Consider the following 18,307-nt stretch of genomic DNA (forward strand, 5'->3'; position numbering starts at 1 on the left):
AGCCCCTGGCAACCACCAGTCTGCTTTCCACCTCTATGGATTTCCCTATTCTAGACATTTTATATAAATGGAATCATAAAATATGTGTCATTTTATGTCTGGCATCTTTCACTTAGCATCATGTTTCAAGGTTCATCCACATGGTCGCACTTCATTCCTTTTTTGTCACTGAATAATAGTCTACTATGTCACACATTTCCGCTCTCCTCATTTCTCTTGATGAGAAGCCTCTGGGGAATTTGTAATGGGTATTTCACACCCACTCCTGGGATAAGTGCCTCCTCTCCTGGCCAGTTGGATTTATCTTTTTAATCAGTTCACACCCCCTCAGCCTTTTTAACCCTCCAGAAGTAATTCTGTATTCTCTATTTATTTAAAAATTAAAAACCCAATTTGTAAAAAAAATACAGAAAATGGCCAAACCAATTTACATTTATGAGGTCAAATCAAACAAAGCGTGTTTTCTCTGAAGCCTCAGGCTTTTTCCAAGCTTGAAATGACAGTGATTTTAAAGTACCTCACTTGACGGATTCTTTTCAGAAACACAGAGCAGTTCTCTGGTTCCTGATGGAAGGAGGTGGAGGGAGAGAGAAAAACAGTGACAGCAGAGAACAAACATTTAATAACAGGAAAAGTGTCCAAGTAACAGTTGTGCCTTAGTTATGTTCTGTGAGGCTCTGAGAGGGTATTGGTGGGTGGGGTCTGATGTCCGCTGGGGGCAACAGGAGATGTCCACCCGTCTGCTTTCAGAAGAGGACTCCATTCCGTGATGCTGAGCATCTCATAGCTCAGGGGGGTCTGGAGGGAGGCAGCCTGCAGCCTGGGCTCCAGAGCCGCGCTACGTGGAGGATAAAGGCAGGTGGCACCTGCTCCCAGCCCGCCCTGCCCAAAATGAGTTCTTCCAGGTCCGGCTGGGGGTTCCGAAAGCACACAGTTGTACGCATTTAAATAGCGCGCCAGGCACATCGCTATGAATTGGCCTTGACCGTAAAAGGATTCGGGAGCAGCAGCAAGCCCCATATAACTCTGTAATCTGCAGTGTCCCTATCACACACAGATACACACACACGCACACACAAACACACACACATTTTTAACTGTCTAGGAAAGCTTCCCTCCTTCCCAGCACAGCATCTCTCCAAGTCCTTGGGAGGGGACAGAGGACCTTTACAGTCAGACCTGGCCGATGTGCCCAGTCCATGCCTGGGCGCCTCACTGCCCCCTCTGCTTCTACAACGTGTGCTATTGTTTTCTGTAAACCCATAGCTATGCTCGCAACTGGGGGAAACCAGAAAGGCACAATCCAACCGGAAAATCGCTCCCTCATGGGGATCCAAGGGTGGTACAGGAGTTCTTCATTTCTCTTTGTGGTTGTGATTTACACTCCCCTGAGGGTTAGTGACGTTGAGCATCTTTTCATGTATCTGTTGGGCATTTGGATTATCTTCTTTGGAAAAATTTCTGTTCAGATCCTTTGCCCATTTTTTAATTGGGCTGTTTGGGGGTTTTGTTTGTTTGTTTTTTGCTTTGAGTTGTATGAGGGAAGAACACAGATTTGAGCCATGGAGAATATAGCTGGGGGTCTACTATGTAGAAATAGCTTATTGACTGATGAAGCCAAACAGAGGAAAAGAGAGTCAAGAGATGGGGAGACATAGAAATTAACTGCATGCAACTAGAGGTGATCATACTAAGGGAAGAAAGTCAGAAGGAGAAAGACAAATACCATATGATATCACCTATATGTGGAATCTAAAATATGGCACAAACGAACCTATCTATTAAACAGAAACAGACTCACAGACAGAGAGAACAGACTTGTGGTTGCCAAGAGGGAGGGGAGGGGAGGGGAGGAGGGAAGGATTGGGAAACTGGTATATATAGGATGGATAAACAACAAGGTCCTACTGTACAGCACAGGGAACTATATTCAATAGCCTGTGATAAACCATCATGGAAAAGAATATGAAAAAGAGTGTCTGTATGTGTATAACTGAGTCACTTTGCTGTACGGCAGAGATGGGCATGATATTGTAAGTCAACTATACTTCAATTAAAAAAGAAAGAAATTAATTGCAACATGTTTTGAGAACCTGGTCCTAGCAATACCTGAGCTGGAATCTTCCCTCAGATATTTGAGTTGTACAAGGCAATAGGTCTCCATTTTTGCTTAGATTGGGTTGCGTTGGATTTTTGCCACTAGTTAATGAAAAGGTTCTGACAAACCCAATATAGTGGCTGCCTGCTTGCTTGTTCCCCCCCTGCCATCCCATCCGTCTGCGTGAGCATGGGCTTGTCACTCTGGTTCACTACATTATAACCCAGTGACAAGAACATGCTGGGTGCACAATAAGTGTTCATTAAATGGCTGTTGGATCTTCATGGTTATCTAGGATTTGACAGCTGGAAAGACAGAGAAGATGCAGTCCAACCCCCTAATTTGTAAAATGAAGAAGCAAAGATTCCAAAAGATAAGAGATGCGAGGAAGGTTCTACAGAAAGTTAACGGCAATAGAATCTGGGATTCCAGACTCCTCGTGCCCACCAAGTAACAGACACTCACCAAAACCATTGATCGGGAAAGAAATTTTTTTCTTTTTACTCATTTAAAAAAAAATTTATTTTATATTGGAGTACTGTTGATTAACAAGGTTGTATTAGTTCCAGATGTACAGCAAAGTGATTCAGTTATACAAGTGTCTATTCTTTTTCAAATTCCTTTCCCATTTAGGTTATTAAGGAATACTGAGCAGAGTTCCCTGTGCTATACAGTAGGTCCTTGTTGGTTATATCTATTTTACATATAGTAGTGTGTGAGTGTCAATCCCAAACTCCCAATCTGTCCCTTCCCCCTGGTAACCCGAAGTTCGTTCTCTAAGTCTGTGAGTCTGTTTCTGTTTTGTAAATAAGTTCATCTGTATCCTGTTTTTAGATGGAAAAGGAAGGAATTTTTAAATACAGGGAACTTCATCCTTGTGCCTTAGCCAGGTTATCCTGAAGATCGATGCTTTCTTCACCCATTTGGCATTTCTAGGACTGTAAATTTCTGCTTCTGCAATTGATCTTGGTCAGTGAAAAATATCTAATGATTCGCCAGTCTTAATCTTGATGTAAGTAAGAAGTGTTAGGTAAAAGAGGATGTGTGTGTGTGTGTGTGTGTGTGTGTGTGTGAGAGAGAGAGAGAGAGAGAGAGAGAGACAGAGAGACAGAGAGGGAGAGAGAGAGAAGCTGCAGTGACCATTAGAAAGCTAATCACAATTAGTACACGAGGGAGTTTTCTGCTTTAATGAAGCCATTAGCCAAAGACCATTCTCAGAAAGAAAATGTTAAGACTGAACTCCGAGCACATTACCTGTAATGAACCTGAAAATGGACTTGGGGGATTGCTGCAGTATTCTTAGCATCTGGAATAGCCAATGTGGACACTGCCCAGGTGACAGCTCCAGCTCCAGGAAGCCTGTGGACCCAAGAGAAGACATGGCAGAGGGTCATTGAACTGCTGGCTGATGGGCACCAGCATCGGAGAGAGGCTTGCACTCTCCTTAGAACGGATGACTCTTTCAGCGATGCTCTTGGTTAACACAAAAGGTTGTTTCTGTGCCAGTTGCTTCCCTGGAGGAAGAACTGAGAAAATCTCTTTCCTTGCATCTCTGGCTTCAAAGTGAAGCAGCAGTTCTGGAGAGGGACTTGGGGAGAAGTTGACCCAAAGGTTAAAGGTGCCAGTAGATGTCCCAAAGCCACAGCTGCTTTTTCATCTTCATTTGACCATAAAGAAAAGGATTACAGAAGTGCAAGCAGGGAGTGCCTCCAAATTCAAAAGAGAAGGCATTTTCTTCATCACTTTGCAAATCACAACACACGTGAGAGGTGTGATGCTCATCATTTTGCACGAAGTCAGTATGAACAGGATAAGCCCAAGTCCCCAGACCTCTGATGGGATGGGCCACAGTGGGTCAACAGAGGAAGACAGTTTGGTTGGCTACACAAAGCAATGCAGCCCATCGCCGAGGTGCAGTAGTGACCACAGGCATTTGGGGGTAAAAATTACCTAACTCTTTGATTGCTTTTATAATGAGTATCTCTCTGTTATTGGTCTTGTTTGCCTGATGGGAATCTATACATTCTGTCGTCTTCTGATGACACAGTTTTGATTTTTTTCTAAGACTGCCCTTTTCCAGTTGGAATCGGTCTTGGCAGGCATGTCAGTCAAAGTGGCCCCATCCTTCCCTGGATAAGGGATGGGCACCATGACGAGACCAATCAGACTCTCCCTCCAGAAAATTTAAATCATAAACAGAGTCACTCAGGGATAGAAATGGTTGAAGGGATTCACTCCACGTCACTCTAGAGAGACTTGCCCATCCTTTCCTCTTTTTAACATCCTGGAAGTCGTTCTTGGTCCTGCCTTTCCAAAGCCTTCTTCGGCTTTTTCTCTGATCCCAGGAGTAGCCCAGGATCTATCCACTAAGAACCTGAATTCATTTCCTGTGACAACAAATGCTCTAACAAATGAACACAAATTTAGTCCATTACAGTTCTGGAAGTTGGAAGTCAGAAATGAGTCTTCTGGGGCTAAAATTAATGTGTCTTCCTCCTGGAGGCTTTAGGGAGAAATCTCTTCTTTTTTCCAGCTTCTAGAAGCTGCCCACATCTCCCAGGTCACGGTCACATCACACATCACTCTGCTTCCAGCACCACATCTTCTTCTCTTCATTTGACCCCCATGGCTACCTCTTCAAAGAACTCTTACGGTTACATTGAGTCCACCCCAGGTAACCCAGGATAATCTTTTCACCTCAAGATCCTTAGCTTAATCACAACTGCAAAGTCCCTTTTACCATGTAAGGCAACAGATGCACAGGTTCCAGCGATTAGAACATGGGCATCTTGGTTATTCAACCTACCAGAGTACCTTCCTGCTCAAACTAGCCGGTCAATTTCTGTTGCTTACAACCCAAACCTAACTGATGTGTAACTTTTACTTGGTCTCTGCAATAAAGAAAAAGAATACATATTTTTGGATTGTTGTTGTTGAAAACTAGGAAGACGATCACAAATAAACTAAAAGTAAATTGTGAAATGCTCTTGGGAAATTGTTCAAAAATGACTCCTTTGCCCAGGTCCCTAAGGTAAGTGCTGCATGTCTTGTTTAAACAAAGACAGACTGGCACACACCTTGGAAGGCTTCCCCTAGGGTCGGAGAGAACTGAATAGCTCCCTTGACCCAGCTATGTCTGGTTCTTCCGGCAGGACACTGAGATTCTGAACACCGCCATCCTCACGGGAAAGACAGTTGCCGTGCCCATCAGGGTGGTCTCCGTGGGGGAGAACAGTGCCGTGACAGATATCTCGGAGTCGGTGGAATGCAAGTCCACAGACGAGGAAGTCATCAAAGTAAGTGATTCCAGGGATTTCCCTGGTGGTCCAGTGGTTGGGACTCGGTGCTCTCACTGCCGAAGGCATGGGTTCGATCCCTGGTCGGGGAGCTAAGATCCCACAAGCCGAGAGGCATGGCCAAAAAAGGTGCAAAGTAAGTGATTCCGTTAGCCGTCTGGATTGAACTGGTGGAAACTTCATGGGGGCCTCCCATTCACTAAGAGAGTTTAGCCTGGTGAAATAAGGGGTTCAGCTGGTTGGTGTATGTACACAACACTTTCGGTGGCGTTACTAAACTTTCCCATTTCCATCTCTTAATTTGACATCATGCCAACCTAGCTGTCATCAAGAGAGCTATGGACTATGGGTCAAACCCCCAATACCTACAGTAACCAAGCAGGTAATTTAAGTGAGTGAAGTGGTAAATCAGACAAACCCATTTCTAGAAGGGTAGCAGTAGTCAACTCTTGTCAGTTGTGGCGTGTATAAATGTGAATTTGGGATTGCTGCGTCTTCAAGAGAAGCTGCAAATTTGGTAAAAGTCACCTTGTTTGTCAAAGTTGGCAACCAAAGGTAATTAAAAAAAAAAACTACAATGGGCAAAAAATAAAATATAAAATACATCGGCAGCATGGGTCTGGCCCATGGGACAGCCGTGACTGCTCTACAGGGAAAATTATGAACTTTGGGCCAAATTCAGCCCACCACCTGCTTTATAAATAAAGTTTTATCGGAATAGGATCACTCAAATCTATTTCTTTTTTTAAATTTTATTGAATGATTGTTTAAATTCTATAATGCTTTACAATTTTCAAAAGTTTCACACATGATTTCTTTTTTTATAAATTTATTTATTTATTTTTGGCTGTGTTAGGTCTTCGTTGCTGCGCACGGGCCTTCTCTAGTTGCGGCGAGCAGAGGCTACTCTTCTTTGCGGTGTGCGGGCTTCCCATTGCAGTGGCTTCTCTTGTTGCAGAGCACGGGCTCTAGGCACACAGGCTTCAGTAGTTGTGGCACGTGGGCTCAGTAGTTGTGGCTCGTGGGCTCAGTAGTTGTGGCTTGTGGGCTCTAGAGCACAGGCTCAGTAGTTGTGGCTCGCAGGCTTAGTTGCTCTGCGGCATGTGGGATCTTCCTGGGCCAGGGCTCGAACCTGTGTCCCCTGAATTGACGGGCGGATTCTTAACAACTGCACCACCAGGGAAGCCCACATGATTCCATATAGTCCCCTAATAATCCTGTTTTTCTCCCTCTACCCCTATATTGCCCCTGCCCCCCTTCCCTCTCCCCACTGGTAACCACTAGTTTGTTCTCTATATCTGTGCGTCTGCTTCTTTTTCGTCATATTCACTAGTTTGTTGTATTTTTTAGATTCCACATATGGGTGGTATCACACAGTATTTGTCTCTGTCTGACTTGCTTCACTTAGCATCATGCCCTCCATCCACGTTGCTGCAAATGGCAAAACTTCGTTCTTTCAAATTTATTTCCATATTGTCTGTGGCTGCTTTTGAGTAGTTTCCACAGAGACCATATGGCCTGCAAGTCTGAAATAGTTACCATTTTGCCCTTCCAAGAAAAAGCTGGCCTAGAGAAATCCCTGCTCTGGAGACTAAGTGTCTTGAGGGAAGGACCCTACTTTTTGGTCTTTCCCACCAACATGTACCATGATCGTGTACCCACAATACTTGCTCAGAGAATAAGACAGTGAGGGTTTTTCCAAGCCAGAAATTAACCGTTTGGTCTCCATCCCCGCCCCCCAAATCAAGTGTGACAGATAACAATCAGAGTCTTCTCTCTGGGGTTAAAAACAACACGTGTGCGTGGAAGAGAACCTTACAGACCATTGAAGGGGAGGATTGGGGTGGAATAAATCCTTCTCTGCAGACTCCACCCCCGGCATGGACACATGGCAACCAGCACCGCCAAGATTGTCCACTGCACTGGGTGCCATGTTCACGCGGTCTAAATTGTTACACCGACCTTCCAGTAGGTCGCAGTAAAGCGTCCCAACAATACCCTGTGACCGTCATCTTTTGGCCGCTGGGAGTGTCGTCTCAAAGAAGGGACTATTTTTTGTAACTAAACCAAAAGTGATTTATGGGCAGATGGTAGCCCTGAGCCCAGAGTGCTTCACAGAAGACCCAGAAAGCCTGTGGGAGGAGGGGAGCGGGTGGAAGAAGTTCTAAACAACACTGTCCAATAGAAGTACAACGTGAGCCGCGCAGGGAACTTAAATCCTCTCGAGTCACATTCAGAAAAAGAGAAAAACAAAACAAAACGGGTGAATCTGATTTTTTAACAGCGTATGTTTAACCCATTATATTTAAAAGCTTATTTCAACATGTAGTCAATGTAAAAATGATTAATAGGACATTTCATATTTTTTGGCGCTAAGTCTTTCCAATCAGTGTGTGTTAGAACACACCTCCATCACAGCCCCATTCCAAGTGGTCCAGAGCCACGTGTGGCTCGTGGGTGCTGCATTGGACAACAAAGTTCTAAGCTCGGAGGCAGGATTTTGCAACCTTACCACGCTTAATATTTTGCGCCAGCTAATTCCTTGTTATGGGGACTGTCCCACACATTGTAGGATGCTTAGAAGCATCTTTGGGCTCTTCCCAATAGATGCCCATAGCACTCCAAGTTGTGACAAACAAACATGTCTCCAGACAGTACTAAGTGTCCCCTGGTAGACAACATCACCCCCATTGAAAAGCACTGCTCTGAGGGATCTCTGCTCTGCTTCTGGCTGGGCTCTCTCTCCTGTGGCTGAGAAGTAACTTTGGTAGGAGGGGAAGGGGAAGAGGCACTTGGTTTGGACCAGCCGTGGTCACATACCGGGTCCTTGCTGATCATTTGCATTTATTACTGATTTGCAGTGCCCCGAAGGGCCAGGACCCTTGATAAGTGTGACCCTTTGAAAGGACGCCTCCGGGGCTGATGACTTTTCTAGAGGTCCATCTTTCAGCCTACAAAAACCCAAAACCAAATTTCACTGCAGTTGTACACATAACTGCCCTGAGATGCTCTTAAATAGGTTTGACATGGAGCCCATTACTAGTATTTCCAGGAATGTAATTAGTATCTTTAGGGAAATGAATGTATTCAAGCTAAAAACCGCCCCCTGAAATGAATTCTGAGTCGATACCCCTGGCTGTTGGCAAAGCAATGGGAAGTCTCAGGTCAGCAGAAGCCAAGGAAGGATGTCTGAGCAGGCACACGGGAACCCCATTTCCCAGGACCCAGACACAGCCTGTGGTTTGCGGTCTGACAAGGTGAATGATACATGAAGAGCTAGTTTGGTACAGCTTAGGGTCCCATGGTGAGAAGAAAGGAGGAGGGAATTGGCCCCTAATACGTGCCTACCCTCCAACAGGCTCATAAGGTTTGGGATTTAGACAGGCCTGAGCTCTGGAAAGTCCTCTGAAGGCGCTGAGATTCCACCCTACATGCAGGTTGACAAATCAACCTGTCACAGTTTGCTGGCAGAAGACACGAGACTCCTGGATCAGAGTCAGAGGGCTAAAGGGCAGCCAGTGCATCTTCCTGTATCTAAGCTCCAGTCCCCCCAGGGTTTCGCCACACCGCATGTGCTGTGGTCTCTGTTCCAGAAGAGGAACCCTGGGCTTCAGGAACCCGAGTCTCTTTTAACGGGCAGTGTTAGGGACTGAACGTTTGTGTGTTCCCACAGTTCACGTGTTGAAGCTTCAATCCCCCATGTGATGGCACTAGGGACAGGGCTTTGGGAGGTGATTAGGTTTAGATGAGGTCCTGAGGACGATGGGATTAGTGCTCTCAAAAGAGGAGGAGACTAGAGCCTGCCCTGTCTCCGCCGTGTAAGGACACCGCAAGAAGGCGGCTGTCTGAAAGCCAGGAAGAGGGCTTTTAGCAAGACTCGACCGTGCTGCACGTTGATCCTGGACTTCCCCACCTCCAGAACTATGAGAAATAAATGTCTGCTGTTTAGGCCCCCAGCCTGGGGTATTTTGCTGTTGCAGCCTGAGCTAAGATAGGCAGAAAGCCTGCCTCGCCTTCTGGACAGAGACGGTATCTCTGCTCTATTGAGCCATAAGCCTGCCTGCCTTTTGCTCCAGAAGGGGACTCTGTCTCTCTCTCCTGAGGCTTCTCACCATATAAACATCCTTGAAAAGACCATTCAGACAAAGACAGTCGAGTCTCTGTTTGTAAGATGTCGAGAAACACAAGAGGATCATATGGGCAGTTTCTTTCAGCAAGTTCTTCTCGGCTTTGCCATTTCCAAGCTATGCCGTCTTGGGCGATTCATATATTCCCTCTAGTCCTGAGTAACGTGGGGACAATCACGTACCTAATCCAAAAGGTCATGGTGAGGATTCATGAGCCTCATTTATCAAGTAAAGGACTTAACCTAGAAGCCAACACGTGGAATGGACTTAACTCTGAGTCAGGCAATCCCCTTGATGACCCTATTAGGTAAGCCGGGGGTTACAGACTGGCCGTCTACAGGTGTGTTTTGTGTGGTAAGCACAGTGTTATTTAAAAATTAGAACTGGATGCAGCTTACTTCCAGTGTATGATTCAGTGACATTTTAGGAAATTTACTGAGCTGGGTATAACCATCACCATGACCCAGTTTTGGAATACTTTTGTCACCCCGTTTACTGTTCATCTCCATTCCCACCCCTAGCCCTGGGTAAACACGAATCTACTTTCTGTCTTTATGGGTTTGCCTTTTTGGGGGCATTTCATATAAATGGAATCATACAGTACGTGGTCTCTTACTAAAGAAGTTTGGCGATCATTTTGTACATAATCTCTTTTGACACTTTATGGATAACCATGTAGAGAGATGTAATTTTATGAGAATGGGATCATATCATACAAACTTTTTTTTTTTAATCATGGACTTTTAAAATTGGCAGATCAAATGAACTCGTGAAACAGAACAGAAACAGACTCACAGACATAGAAGACAGACTTACAGTTACCAAAGGGGAAGGGGGGGAGGGATAAATTAGGAGTTTGGGATTAACAGATACTCACTACTATATATAAAATAGATAAACAAGTACCTATTGTATAGCACAGGGAACTATATTCAATATCGTGTAGTAACCTATAATGGAAATTAATCTGAAAAAGAAGAGATTTGTATATACATGTATAATTGAATCACTTTGCTGTACACCTGAAACTAACACAACATTGTAAATCAACTATACTTCAATTAAAAATAAAGGGAAAAATTTTTTAATTAAATTGGCAGATCTATAGATACATACACACACACACACACACACACACACACACACACACACTACAGCACACCTTTCCAGCCCTCAGGTAATCAGTGTTAATTACCTACCTGATCTCCTTCTGTGCCTTTCTCCGTGCTCATGTGATCATGAACACAGGCACATCAAGACGTGTGTGTGTCTGTTTATGTATAAACACACACACAGAGGGCTTTTCTGTCCTGGTTTGTTTTGCAGAGACGAGGTACACATTTCTGCCTTTTCTCTCCTCTCCCCTTGCGATGCTTCATGAATATCCCCGACTGGTGGGCATTTGGGAAATGAGGCTCCGTCAGTGTGGGGCGTGAAGGAACCGCAAGTGAAGAGGGGTGTGGTTTGCAGCGTGTTGGGTGTTTAGGTCAATAGGAGTAATGACGTGTGAGTGGAGAGACCTGCGAACATCGGCGTCTGCGTTGATTGACGTTCAAGGAATGAAAAAGCAACGGCCCAGAGAAGGGCGGTGATGTGCCCAACGGAAGCCCAGGAATAGTACGAGGAGGGAAGACACATAACAGGGACAAAAGCGCTTGCAACATCCAAGTAACCACCATCACAGAGTCCTTACTCTACACATTCATCCACACTTGGACATGCTTGAAACATAGCTGAGCCATGCGGCCGACGGCACAGCACAGATTCGTTGGCAGAGGTCCTCTCACTTGTGGTCCACGAAGTGATGGTGTCTTAGATTCGACAACGTACACTGTGTTCCATAACCACCTAATGATTCATTCAACAGAGACGTATTGGCCTTTCTCTAGGTACCATGCCAGTACTGGGGACGTGGCAACAAATAGGACATGTCCCCTGCCCTCATGGAGCCTGGCGTGGAGGGAACAGACAATAACAGATAAGCGTATTACAGGTGGTGACAAGGACCGCAAAGGAAATGCGACAGGTGCTGTGCTAGGGCGTGGCCTGGGCGTAAAGGGTGACTCTGGATAGGTCTCCAAGGAGGAGGCGTTTGGGCCAGTTGGTGGCAGGGAAAATAACGACTATCGATGCCTGCTATGACTGTGTATCCCTGATTTTCCCAGTGCTCTCTCCAGCCCCCCATCCTAACCAGGTTGACACTAGGGTACCCCACCCTGTACTTCCTGGGTGGCTCCTACCCTGGCCTGCAGCCCTGCCTGTGCTTTCCCCAAAGCTTCTGAGGCCACAGAGGCTAGGCACTCCCCCTGACAGGGTGGGAATGCTGAGATTTAAAATACCATTAAAGAAAGCTCGTTTATTGAATTTCCAGTGCAGCCTGTCTGACCTCCAGGGCACAGTTCCAGCTAATGGATTCCGGTGCAGAGCTAAAAATAATGTATATGGGCAACCACGGGGCCCTGCTTCCCCTGCTGACCAAAGGAGTTCTGGTACGTGGAAAGCAACCTCACGTAAGCAACAGACATTCTTCCCTGTGCAATGGCTCCCCTCAGCACAAAGCTTCCTCCCTACTGAATTTACTGTTGATTCCACAGCTCTGAGTCCTTGAGAGAGCCAGGTTCTTTCATAAGAGCCTGAAGTTTTTAAAGAGTCCCTGAGATTGATTCCCGCTGTAAGTAGCACTCCCTCGCCCAGTAGGAAAATGGGCAAATTCTTTCCCAAGGAGGGAAGAGAGCTGCTCATTTTTGCTTCTCATATCAGACAGGCTCTGGAAGAAAAGCCAAAAGGTCTTTATCCTCAAGAGCCATTTGGTTCCAAGAATGAAAGAAAGTCAAGGACAGCAAAGGAGTCCCGGGCATCAGGCTAGGCTGAGTGACACTGCCCAGTTGTGCCCCAGTTCTGGGCTGGGGGTCTCCAGTGTAAAGCAAGGAAGTTCCTTCCATGAAAGTTCCTTGTAGCACCAGCAGTTGAAATAGCGTGTCTAAGAGCTTGCACTCTGCCACAGACAAGTTCTTCAAGCCTCAGTTTATTCATCTGAAAAACGGGTAATACTCATACCAACCTCGTAAGATTGTTGCGAGTTTTAACATAGTTATAAAAGTAAAGCATGTAGGTCGATGCATTTGGTTAGCTCTTCTTACTATCCAGGTAGACCTAGAGCCAGTGTTCTCTCCCTGGGGTGATCGTATGTCTGCCAGGGGACATTTGGCAATGTTTGGAGACACCTGTGGTTGTCACCCTCAGAGAGAGGGTGAGACTGGCCACACAGGTGGCTCATGGCTACCATGTTGGACAGCGCACAGGTAGGGCATTGGATGCACAGGTGTAGGACATTTCCATCATCACAGACGTTCTTTGGGAAGCAAAGACCCAGAGCCTGCAACTGGTAGGAACTAAGCCACGCATTAATGCTTGGGACTGGTCAAGAAAGAGCAGGTTGTTCTGACCCTCTGTCTTAAGCTCCCAAGAATACTGTGCTCTAATAAAAGACTTTTGCAAAAGATAAGACCGTTTACTTACGAGTCAGACTTTACTTGAGCCAAGGGAAGTCCATCTGGATTTGTTTAACTGAGAACAGAGGTTTTGAAGCCCCGGGGATCCTGCAGCTGGGCGTGGATGGCTCTTGCATTGAAGAAAAGTTTCTGGCCAGCTCCATGTAGCACAGGGTAGAGAAGTCCAGCCTGGAATCGCGTATCTGGTTGGCCTTGGGACAGATTTCGATCTGGAAAACAGTTCTCCTCCTGTGCTAGCTTTTTCTCCTGCCAGATATTAACATTTCTGCCCTGCTGTGACCTCTCACCTGAAATCCATCTGAGAACAAGGATTTGGTCTCAGGCGATATCATATGCCAACCTCCCGATGGTTCATCATATCTTTATCAAGGATGATGTGGTTGTTGAATGATTAAGACTGTCAAATTGGCTTAATAAGTAAGGGGAGAAACTGTCTTATTATTTAAATGTCTAGGGCACAGGTGGATTCAGAAATCAATTTCTCTGCCCCTCTAAGCTCTGCCTTTGACTCTTTATATGTGGTCCCCAGAGGCCTTACGTCCACAGCTTCCCAGCCATGAGATGGTACTTTCACTCCATCAGAAATCCTTGGACTTCCTGTTACTGGGCTAGACAGTGTCATGTAACCGTTCCCGGACCAATCCCCGTGGCCAGGGGCAGTGTGATGTTATGAGTGCACCCCACTGTGTAGCTGAAGTCAAGACCACTGAAGCACAGGGACTGAGCATGAGCATTTAGGGAGATTCCCCTCAAAACACCTAAACACTGTAACCGGAGATAAGATGAGTGGGTGTTGGGGAGCAAAAATAACAACTCTCCACTGTATCTGAGCTGGAATTCAGTTGCGTTATTCCCCGTTCACTCTCTCTCTCCTTTCCACGAGCTCTCAGAGGATTAAAAGTCACCATGCAGTGTCAGCCTAGTGACAGCTGTGCCTTCTTACCTGTCTCCGCTCGTCCTCCTTGCTGAGACACTGATGGGGAGGATGCATACAGGTGGGTCTGGGCTGGTGCAGCAGAGCTCTTGCCTCTTCTATCTGAGAGCATGATTTTGGTTAACAGACAACGTGCCTCAAACTGAATTAAGCAAAAAAGGGAGGGTTGTTTTTGGCTTCTGTTTCTGTACAGTAAGCAATTTCTGGCTTCAGGAATGGCTGCATCCAGGAGCTCACATGGAGTTATCAATCAGTATTTTATTTCTGGCTCCCTTTCTCTTGGTTCAGTATCCTCTGTGCTCACTGACATCTCAGACGAGTCGTACTGTCCCAAGGTGGCTACAGGCGGCTACAAAACCATCTCTTTACATGGAGCATTCCAGCAGAAAAGAGCAAGTACCTTTTGTCTAGTCTCACCTGAAAAATTCCTGAGATTCCCTCCAGTTGTACCAGCTTAAGTCACGTGCTCATCCCTGAGCCAACCACTGTGACCGGAGAAATGTGAAGCTCTGATGGGCTTAGATCGTCATCACATGACCCTGCTTTGGAGACTGGAGGCCGAGATTCATCCAAAACTCTGGACTAATGTGAGGGAGGAGAGGATCCCCAAATGCAACTAGGGCTGGGGCCACAGGGAAAAGGACTGGGTGCCTGGAGTGGAGGCTTCTCCCTTCCCACCCCAGGGCCTTGCTCTTTACTACCCACCCTGTCCCTGTCCCCCTGTCCCCCTGTCCCCGGGCCTTTCTTCCATTTCTTAACTTGGCCCAGGTTAGAGAAGAGCCCTACTCCTGCCCCAGCCAGGAGCAGGTTTCCCTTGGTGACACTGCCAAAGCAGTGACTTACTCTGATGGAGGCAAAGGATGAGAAGAAGTGGAAGAGCCTGAGATCTCCCAGCAAGACTCTGCCCTGAGCTCCCCCTGGAGGAGAGGGGTCCTGTGATCGGCCAAGGGCGGTCCAAGAGGGAGGGGATGTGTGTATGCGTGTGGCTGAGTCACTTCACTGCGTGGAAACTAACACCACACTGTAAAGCAACTATAATCCAATAAAAAATAATAAAATGACAAATTACTCAGCAAAAAGCACTAGGATAATTGACAAGGAAATTGACAAATTGACACCTTAGTGTGTGATTCCAAATCAGAAAAGGAAAATGAAGAGGAGAAAATACCTGACATGTAACAATGTAACAGACTTACTCCAAAACCCAAACTCATTAGCCTTCCAGCTGCATCAGATCCCCTGAGCTCTGAGGGAAGACAGGTGTGGTCATGGCCAGCAGTTCTCATCCTGGGGCTCCAGCGACATCCCTCCCCAAACTCCCATATTGACCCACGTAGCTGGATCATTCCCATCCTTGCTGCCTGGTTTCCTCTATAATTAAGCCTTTTTCCTCCTCACTCCAGTGTTCAGGTGGGGGCTGCTGCTTTTGAAATAAGGCTTCCGTCTTGTGGGGAAGCTCTTACGAGGCTGGAGTTTCAAAGAGAAGCTGTGAGGCACCTAGTCCCCTCAGCAGGACAGCTCCAGGCCTTGTGTCCTGGGTCCCAGGACGTTAGGATCTCAAGTGACATCTTTAGGGAGAAAGCCAGGCTGATGGTGCAGCCGGGTGGTCCAGGGCACAAGCTGGAGAGAGCTGTGCACACGCAGGAGGGGCAGAGCTGTTTAAGGCTGTCATTCTGGAAGCTTCTACCCCATTCTCCTCTTCAAGACAGAAAAAAATCAAAGCCCCTTGTCTATACACTTCTAGGGGCTAATATGTTCCACTTGCCCAGCCCTCCAGAGATTCCCTCTCTGCCTGGTGTGCACCAGGCACTGGGCTAATTCCTGTATTTGCGGGTTTTCCAATGTAATTCTCCTGTAAGAGCAAATCTAGGGTGCTTTTCGCTCCCTGCCTGACACACCCCAGCCGGCTTCTCTGACCTTGTATCTGCCAACCTTCCTTCTGCTTCTACAGCAGGTCAAAATATGCCTACGTTAGGGTCTTTGCATAGTATAAGAGAGCAGTAAAGGATCAGGGCTTACTGTACTGGACGCTTGAAATTTGCGAAGGGAATAGATTCTAATTTAAATCTTCTCAATACCTACACACAGACAATGGTAACTGTGTCAGGAGATGGATACGTTGTTTAGCTGGATTGTGGTGATCTTTTCACAGTAGATACGTGTATCAAAATATCAAGTTGCTTGCGCATCTTTAATAGATACACTTTGATATGTCAAAGATATCTCAGTAAAGGTGTTTTTAAAAAATCAAAGAAAGATTTTTTTTCTTCCAAAAAACTATGTCGCGTCTAATTTTCCTTTTAGCAGTATGTGCTGAGGTGATGCGGATGAGGCCCTGATCTCCTACAAGTTAATGGGCATAATTATATGAGACAAACTTTTAAAAAGAGAAGGAGAGAAAGTTTAATAAAATTCTTGTCTATTAGTATCTGGGAATTGCAAGAAGTCACAGAGAGAAGGAAGGCTTGATCACAGACCTCAAGAACTTTCTTTTTAATTCCAAAATGAAAGAACTGAAATAACTTTCCACCAATTAAATTGGCAAAGTTTTTTTTAAAGGGGACGTTTCTGGAGTTAAAGAACTGCTTTCAGATCCAAGTCCAATCCAACTGGCTGTGTGAGCTTGGACAAGTTAGCCAACCTCTCTGGGCCTCAGTTCCCCCCCCCCCGCCGCCCCCGTAAAATGGTTTAGTGAAGACAAAAGGAGTCAGTACCTATGTCCTCTTAGCACAGAGTCTGGTATACAGCAGGTGCTTAATAAATACTAGATAAGGAAGATAAGAACATCTTCCTGGAAATTTCTTCCCCCCAAATATCTCAGGGCCGCCACCTTCCTGATAGTAGGATCTGTCTAGACATCACTTCCCCTGCTTGTTCCCTTATTCTATTTTTCTCATGGCATTTATTGCCCACATTTACCTTATTGTTGACCTGTTAGCATCTATCCCCACACTCCCCAAAATGGAACTTCCTTAACGAAGTCTCCTTATCACTCACGTCTGCATCTCCAGTGCCTAGAAAAACACCTGGTCCATAATAGCAATGCAGGAAGTATTTATAGAAAGAAGGAATCCTCGTTTGCTAGATGAGGTATAGTGAGGGGTCAGCCACGACTCAAATGCAAGCCTGGCCACACATGTGGAGCCTCCAGCGAGGAAATCCGCTTTCCTCTGGGCCTGACCACCCTGGCGAGGTTCCTGCTGTCCAGTTGACCCTCATGGGCCAGACCCCCGCATCTGACCGGGAGCGTCACCAGCTCCCGGGTGGACCAGAGCCCTGAGCTGAGAACCACTCGGCATCTCCAAGTCCTGGCAGCGTTTTGCATTGTCAGCTGGATAAAGTGTGATTTATCACAGAACAGATTTCTGTTTGGCCATCTGTAAGTGAGAGGCAGGAAGCAAGGAGGAGCAAAGCAGAGACATCATCTCAGAAATACTGCTTAGCCCTGCTTTCCCTACCTTTTTCCTTTTCCAGAGATGTCCGAAAAGTAGCTGTCAGACACTTTAGTAGTGAAATGGCAGCAGATCTCCTGCAAACGTAAAACTTGCTCTCTGGCAGCTGAGGGGGGAGTGCAAATTGTGGGTGAGATGCTACATAAGCCAGAAGTTCTTTGGGAGAACAGGACACAGAGAAAGGAAAGCGTTCTCCCAGCCCAAAGCTGGGGCCAGGCGGAAGTCACCGCTCCTGGATGAGAAGCTTCGACTCGGAGAATTCCCGAAACCGCGGGCCTTTCCTGAACCTGGGAGCAGGGCTCTTCCAGTCCTGCTTTCCTCCCAGCCCTGCCGTGTCCTCCCCACTGCCTAAGGAGGAGAGAAAGGAAGTAGGATAAAGGGGGAATGGAGTGGGGAGCACAGGAGAGGGAATATAAGACCTCCTGAGAGGTACAGGCAGCGTCCTCTTCACCCCAGCTCTTAGCAGAATAACTCGGTCAGCTCTGCTGTGTAACAAGTGACCCCAACATTCAGTTGTTGAAGGCGATGATCATGTCCTCTTGCTTACGCATTTGCGGGTCGTCTGGTGGTCTGTGGGCCTGGCTGGGGTGGACCGCCCGTCCCTGCGGGTCGGGCTATGATCTGTCCGGGTGCCTCATTCCAGGGCTGGGCTGAGAGGTCTCAGCTACTTTAAGTTCCTCTGGTGGCAAAGTTCACAAGGACTGGCAGAAATACACAACAGCTCTTGAGTCTGAGCTTGGAGAGAGGTTGGTCGTCACCTTTCTCTGCATTCTCTTGGCCACAGCTAGTCACGTGGCCCAGTTTGCCATCAATAGGAAATAGAGTCATTCTCCCACCATAGAAGAAAAGTGATAAGAATCAAAGCCAACAACTCAATTAGCACCGAAC

The 18,307-nt window shown here is 46.5% G+C and overlaps 1 protein-coding gene across 1 annotated transcript in view; it reads left to right on the forward strand.

Moving 5' to 3' along the window:
* The window catches only part of TMEM132C (transmembrane protein 132C), a 368,961-nt gene that overhangs the window by 329,633 nt on the left and 21,021 nt on the right, over positions 1 to 18,307 (forward strand). The window contains exon 5 of the mRNA XM_029219888.1: positions 5,251 to 5,394. Within this exon, the coding sequence (XP_029075721.1) occupies positions 5,251 to 5,394 (144 nt within the window). The remainder of the gene's footprint in view (positions 1 to 5,250; positions 5,395 to 18,307) is intronic.

This window comes from Monodon monoceros, unplaced genomic scaffold, assembly GCF_005190385.1.
Source record: "Monodon monoceros isolate NGI ecotype Baffin Bay Population unplaced genomic scaffold, NGI_Narwhal_1 Super_Scaffold_1, whole genome shotgun sequence".
Lineage (NCBI taxonomy): Eukaryota > Metazoa > Chordata > Mammalia > Artiodactyla > Monodontidae > Monodon > Monodon monoceros.